We start from the raw sequence: 6,994 nt of genomic DNA on the forward strand, positions 1-6,994 counted from the left end.
TTTGTCTTCCTCCCCAAAATATTAATAGTAACAGAGGACAGGAGCCTTGTAAGGACCGGGACACGCCTGACAGTTTTGTTCCATCCTCCTCTCCTGAGAGCGTGTTTGGCATGGAGATCAGTCGCTACCCAGACCTCTCTCTGGTAAAGGAGGAGCCACCATCCCCCTGCTTGTCTCCTGTCTTCCCCATGCTTCCTGCAGCTGATGGGAAAGGTAAATATACAAAACTCCACAATAACTAAATCCTAATTCATTGGTTGTGTTTGTGTATGCCTTAAGAGTGTGGCATTAATTTAATGAATTTCATCCTTTTCTGTCTTCAAGGGTCAGAGGTCAAACTGCAAGATATCAAGACTGAGCCGTCTGCAATGTTCTTCGGCTCGCCCTTTGGCCCCATGTCTAATGATTCCAAACAAAGACTGGTGTCTGTAGCCATCACTTTGAGACCAGCTGCAGCTGAGGTAAGAAATGTTTAATATGATCTCCCGAGAATATGAACAATCAAGTCTTTTGCAGGGGAAAGGCGCAGCTTGCGGGACGTCCATTTTCAGTGGGTTAATGATAATACGCAATCACTTGTTTTTTGTTTGTCTCCTCAGAACATCACAGGTGTAGTGGCCGCCATTTCAGACCTACTGTGTCTAAAGATTCCCAGCAGCTATGAGGTCAGCAGCACCCCAGAGAGGGGGCCACTATCTATGCTCAGCGGTGCGAGGGCGGGGCCCCATGGCATGGAGCAGCGGCCTCCCATGCTCTTCCATGGACAGGGAGACAATGGTGGGCTTCACGGGCGCCCAGGGCAGATGATAAGACCAGGTGGACTGCAGGGGATGATGCAACAGCAGCAGGCTCATCATTTCCGCTTCCATCCCAACAGCCCAGGTGAGGGATTAAACTTCAATGAAACAGGAGCATCTGTGATTCACGTACTGCAATACAGCCTTTAATTAGAAATGTCATGTCTGATTTAAAGCCAACATAACGACTTCACCAACACAATCTTCAAATGTAATTGTTTCCCTGTAAATATCCATGGGAGAGATGCCGCTTATTGACCAGGTGCTGAGAGGCATCATCATTGATTTTATAGATTCTCTCTTCTTGAAATTAAGTTGTTTGGAAAACAAACTCCTTCTTATTGATTTCAAAACACTCGTAACAGGTTTAATGAGTGTTTCAGCACAGAAGGATTTTTTTTATTTTCCAAGCTAGTCTTTATTTGTTTGCCTTATGTCAAATGTGATACCTTTGCATGTTTACAACAAAAGAATGCATTTTGAAATGTATATAGTTTTAAAAAAAATTAAAAAACTTTCTATTGCATCAGGTGCTGCTGTAGCTCGAGGACCTGACCAGAGGACCCCTGCCAGCCCCAGCTGTAAACCTCAGTGGTGCTGCCACTGTAAAGTGGTGGTTCTGGGAAATGGAGTACAGAAATCTATCAAAGATATGCCTGCTCACATGAAGGTAACAAAACAAAGTACTCATTAGCGTTGCTTGGTGGTATAATAATTTGTCCGTCTATCCTTAAACTAGAGCACTTGGACGCTTAAGGTGTGAGGGAAATGAGCTCCTCAGTTTCTTACCGAAAGAACACAGTAGCAGTAAATAGACAGTCAACAATATTTGGTCTTGGAGCTATAACGGCATGCCTAGACCTTTATCCTAAAGGGTATATTCTCTCCTTTCAGCCTGGAGGGCCACATACACACCAATATATACTCTTACCCACACACTGTACCACAGTAATACTGCCCGTGTAGCCTTCTCTGATTATGTAAATCCCGCCTGCCAGAGTTTAACCCACTAATTGATATGAAATGGATTTAACAGTATCCTATGACATCAGTCTTGAGAGTATTTTGGTTATTTAAATATTGTATGCGTTTGATGTTTATTTCATAACTACTTTCATAGCTTTAACGTCAGTTGAGCTTAATAAGTTCACATGGGTCAAGTTTTGATTTAAGTCCTCATTCCTTATTCAACCTGTTGAAACTTAGACGGATTTTTCTCACTAGGAATCTGAAGGCCGTTTGAAATCTGAAGAAGACCTGGTGTTCTGCAGCCACAGCTGCTTCCTTCTCTACTGTTCCTCACCAACACTGCAGTCTAGATCAGCCACAGAAACAAAGGTTTGTATCAGTGTAACACACAGAAACACCACAGTGACTCCAACATGCAGTTTTGATGACTGACTTTGTTTTGCTTGTTGTCATTCACCCCCCTTTCAGGAATCTATGTCCCTCCTCCCAGTCTCAGAGCAAATGGAGAACCTTTCTAAAGCTCAGCACCAGTACAGTAACAACATGTCATCGCTGGATGTCCATTGCCTGGCCCAGCTTCAGCCCAAACAGTCTCCCCCTTCTACCCCTATCCCCTTCCCCACAGCAGGTGAGACACCAAAGTTTGACATTAAGTCTGAAGCCATTAAAGTGACAGTGAAGCTGAAGTCCCGGCCAAGATCCAATGACTGCTGGAACCAGGGAAAACGACAGAAAGGACTCCGCTGGAGAAAGTGGACTGTCCAAGTTGTGATACCGAGAGGGAATTCCCAACTCCCAGATGAGGATAAGATCGATGAACTCCTCAAGAAGCTTGGGGCCTCCCTGCGTCCCCCTGCTTCTCTGCTGGACCACAGACGTTGCTGTTTCTGCCACCAGTTTGGAGATGGTAACACCGATGGCCCTGCTAGGCTGCTTAATCTCGATCTCGATGTATGGGTTCACCTAAACTGTGCGCTGTGGTCGACCGAGGTGTATGAAACCCAGGCTGGCGCCCTCATCAACGTGGAGCTTGCACTGCGTCGAGGTCAAGCCGTCCGCTGCGCTTACTGCCAGCAGACTGGAGCCACCAGTGGCTGCCACCGCTTACGCTGCACCAATGTCTACCATTTTACCTGTGCTCTGACATCACAGTGCACCTTCTTCAAGGACAAGACCATGCTATGTCACGCCCACAGGCCCCGAGGAACAGCAGGACAAGCACTTGAGCACGAGCTGCGTTGCTTTGCTGTGTTCCGACGTGTCTACGTACAAAGAGATGAAGTGCGTCAGATTGCCACTGCGGTGCAGCATCCCGAGTTGGGCTACACCTTTAGAGTCGGCAGCCTGGTGCTGCAGGCAATCGGTCAACTTACTCCTCTACAAATGGCAACTTTCCATTCCACAACAGCCATCTTTCCAAATGGCTACGAGGCTTGTCGTATTTACTGGAGCATGCGCCATGGCAGCCACCGTTGCCGTTACATCTGCTCTGTTGAAGACAGAGACGGAATGCCAGAGTTTACCATCCGAGTCATTGAACAGGGCTACAAAGACCTGGTCCTGACCGACACCTCTCCTAAAGGTTTGTTCTCACTAACACAAATTCCTGTGTGTTCCAGCTTTCAGAGCATCGTCTCTAACCCTCAGTGTGCTTGTCTCATGGTAAATAGGAGTGTGGGACAAGGTTCTGGGTCCCGTCGCTGAGAAAAGAACTGAATCAGGTACTTTGAAGCTGTTCCCCATTTACCTGAAAGGAGAGGACCTGTTTGGACTCACTGTCCCTGCAGTCACCAAGATCTCCGAATCGGTTCGTAGCTGCTTTTTGTGATTTTCTTTTTTCTTTCTTCCCCCCTGTTAAAAAAATTCCATTTAAAACAAATGTACAGAACATATTTTGTTGAGACTTCAGCATGTGACCAATTCTTTGCTCATTTTACTCATTTATATCAGCTCCCAGGAGTAGAGGTGTGTGAAAGGTACTCGTTCCGTTACGGACGTAACCCTCTTGTGGAGTTGCCTCTCCTGTTCAATGCTGCTGGCAGTGCCCGTGTTCAGCCAAGGACAAACTCCACCTTCTCTTCTCTGGTCATAAGGTACCTTTTGGTTGGAGTTGAAATAATTTGTGGTCACAGGCTTTGTAGCAATTCCCCAATCACAATTTTCAAAATAGGTATCTTAATCGTATCTTAATCTTAAGAAATTCGATTATACATTGTTGTTTTCATGATTTCCCTCAAAATTAAGGCCACATGCACAGGCTGTATCCACCAACCACGCCAGGTCTAACCAGAATGTGGCCCAAGGAGAAGGTGGCGCCCCCCATAGCAAGCCTTCGGTAGTGCACCCCAGGTCCTCTCAGTACCGCTGGATGAAGAGTGAGTGGAGAGCCAATGTCTATCTGGCCCGCTCCCGCATCCAGGTGAGTCTTCAAATAATGATAAACATTCTGTTTAATGTTTTAGTTATGATGGAGTGAAAGTAATGCTCCTGGACTCTGGTGGACAACATGAATGGCTGCATATGTCGTGTTTTCTCAGGGCCTGGGGCTGTTTGCTGCCAGAGACGTTGAAAAACAAACTATGATGATCGAGTACAATGGAACCATCCTCCGTAATGAGGTTGCCATCAGGAAGGAGAAGCTCTATAGATCTCAGGTATAGTATCTGTGCTAAACACAAATGTTGAGCTGAAATTCATTTTGTTTGAAGTGACTTTCACCACGAGATATTTTCTGTCTTATAGAACCGAGAACTGTTCATGTTCCGCATCGACAGTGAACATGTCGTCGATGCCACTCGATCTGGGGGGCTTGCCAGGTACAGTGGGATTCCATATTCCTCGTCTGGGGTGCATGCATCAATTTGTTTTTTTGTGAAATAACATTGCATGTTTATATGTTCTGGCCTGAATATTGGTACAAACTACAAGTGTCATGAACAAATGATTACATGTTTTGATATCTAGATCTTTTAAAATACTTTTCACAGTTCAGAAAATAGAAGTTTGACTGTTTCCAATCATTTCAAGTGTACAATGAAATACAGGTGCTTATTTTATGCTCTGATTTTCCCCTATCAGATATATCAACCACTCTTGTGCTCCGAACTGTGTTGCTGAGGTGGTGACATTTGAACGGGGCTACAAAATAATCATCAGCTGCCTCCGCAGAGTTGAAAAAGGCGAGGAGGTGAGTGTCACGTTGTCTAATTAGAAGATCAAATGTGGGACTGTTATGCTGAGATCTGACGTCTCTCTCTCTCTCTCTCTCTCTGTGTCCACCAGCTTTCTTTCGACTACCAGTTTGACACTGCGGAGGGTCACCACAAGATCGCCTGCCACTGCGGAGCTCCTGAATGCAGGAAGTGGATTAACTGAGGACAACAACTGACAAAACCTAAATGCATTCCTTGCTATAGTGTGTGGATGCTGTGATCTCTGCACAGAGAGAGAGAGAAAAAGGCTTCACATTGAAATCATTTTTATGAATAAGCAGAAGGCCTGAACCCTCGGAGGAGACAAATTAATTTACGCATCGGTTCATTACGATAAGGGGGGTGGGGGGGTGGGGGACACGGTTGGAGGAAGGGAAAACGTAAACACAGTAGCAGGATGTGACTCGTGCCATATGTGAGGGGCTCTGTTGTATGAGAGGCCTCTGTCTGTCTGTATGTATCTGTGTGTACATGGGGTGCGGAATCCACCAGCGAATGAGAAAGCACTGTGCAGGGTGCGGCCTTATTGCTTACTAAGGGCAGGCCCTTTTGTTTCATACTGTTAATGTATACCGTATGACTAAATGTAGACATCACTGAATGAGGAATGTACAGCAATGAATAATGCGAAGGGAATATTAACTTGCACTAAAAAAAAGAAAATAAACAAAAAAAACACACACACACACACAAACTTTTAAAATACTTGATTCCATGAGTCAGTTTTATCATAGGTCTCTGTCATGTGATTTGTGTGGAATATGAGAGGTTTTGTATTTATTACTGAGTGAATGAATTTTATTCTCAACATGATGAGATTGAGTTGAAGGCTAGATTGCTATTGTTTTTGAAGACTGAAGAAGACATGCTGTTACTTTTGTATAAATGTACATAAAGAAAACTATAGGAATAACCGACCAAATACTACCTTAACCTTCTCGATGTTTGGGTGTTTTTGAATTGTTTCTGTTTGTCATTGAAATTTATTTAAGATGGACGTTATTTCCGTTTGAGAGTATATATTATGATTATTCTGTACAGAATTTGTAATATAACCACAATAATTCACAAAGTATTTTTGTTGTATTAAAAGTAAGGTATTGTAGCGTATTGTTTTGTGACTTACACATACTTTGACCACTCAAAAAAGAAATATTTTTGTTGACTAACGTAACGAGTTATCAGTTACAGAATCAAAGAATAAAAAAATGACTACAAATAGTGAGAGATCGTTGTGATCTGTTTGCTGTTAATCAGGTTTGATTTTAAAGAACTGTGAATATAAGGTTTTGAAACCCCAAAAGGCAAACTTTTTAACTTTTTAACACGAATAGGAACACCAACATGTATTTATCTGTTTCTGTTTTTACTTTACTTTTAAAACAAGGTGCAAACGTCTAATGGTGTTTTGAATTAGACGAGATGTGGTGTGTGACAGAAAGAATGGGGGAACTCTCGTTTGGAACCATGGCTTGTTCTACCTTTTTTTTGGACAGAAATGGCATTCTCCTCAATCAGAAATATTTCTTATACCGACACTTCACAAGTCACATACTTAGAAACGGAAGGGTTTTTGCGTGCACAATATCAAGTCGACTGTAAAATTTTGGACAGTCTTAGAACTTGTAATGTATATGGCATGTATTTTTTTAACTTTCCGAAGACTCAATTGTATATATTTTCTCAATGAATGGTTGTAACAAAATTGTTTCTTGATATTTTTCTTCTCTTGTATGATATTACATCATCCTGCCAGTGTGTTTGTGCTACATTTTCTTGGTCGTGTATAGTAGTCCGATTTTTTTTTTTTCTGCCTTCCTTCTTTCCTCTCTTTCTTTCCTTCTTCCTTTTTTTTGAAAATGCCTTTTTGAAGTGTACAGAGTATGGAGTTTGTGGAATTGAATTTAGAAACATTTACAAAAATAAACTATTTTACATGTTACCATGTTGTATGTATGGTTTATCCAATAGTTCACACATCTATCCCAACAACTTAAAGACACAGCCAAGCAAGGC

General features: G+C 42.9%; 1 protein-coding gene across 8 annotated transcripts in view; it reads left to right on the top strand.

Annotated features, from left to right (window-relative positions):
• Window positions 1-6,920, top strand: part of kmt2cb (lysine (K)-specific methyltransferase 2Cb) — a 57,759-nt gene extending 50,839 nt beyond the window's left edge. For all 8 annotated transcript variants that reach the window (XM_062404023.1, XM_062404024.1, XM_062404022.1 and 5 more), the window contains 13 exons: window positions 29-213; window positions 325-461; window positions 600-882; window positions 1,328-1,467; window positions 2,022-2,135; window positions 2,235-3,348; window positions 3,437-3,573; window positions 3,717-3,859; window positions 4,011-4,185; window positions 4,304-4,420; window positions 4,509-4,582; window positions 4,845-4,953; window positions 5,049-6,920. In XM_062404023.1, coding sequence (XP_062260007.1) covers window positions 29-213; window positions 325-461; window positions 600-882; window positions 1,328-1,467; window positions 2,022-2,135; window positions 2,235-3,348; window positions 3,437-3,573; window positions 3,717-3,859; window positions 4,011-4,185; window positions 4,304-4,420; window positions 4,509-4,582; window positions 4,845-4,953; window positions 5,049-5,141 — 2,821 coding nt within the window. In that variant the 3' untranslated portion in view covers window positions 5,142-6,920. The remainder of the gene's footprint in view (window positions 1-28; window positions 214-324; window positions 462-599; window positions 883-1,327; window positions 1,468-2,021; window positions 2,136-2,234; window positions 3,349-3,436; window positions 3,574-3,716; window positions 3,860-4,010; window positions 4,186-4,303; window positions 4,421-4,508; window positions 4,583-4,844; window positions 4,954-5,048) is intronic.
• Window positions 6,921-6,994: the final 74 nt, after the last annotated feature.

This window comes from Platichthys flesus, chromosome 14 (assembly GCF_949316205.1).
Source record: "Platichthys flesus chromosome 14, fPlaFle2.1, whole genome shotgun sequence".
NCBI classification, from domain to species: Eukaryota; Metazoa; Chordata; class Actinopteri; order Pleuronectiformes; family Pleuronectidae; genus Platichthys; species Platichthys flesus.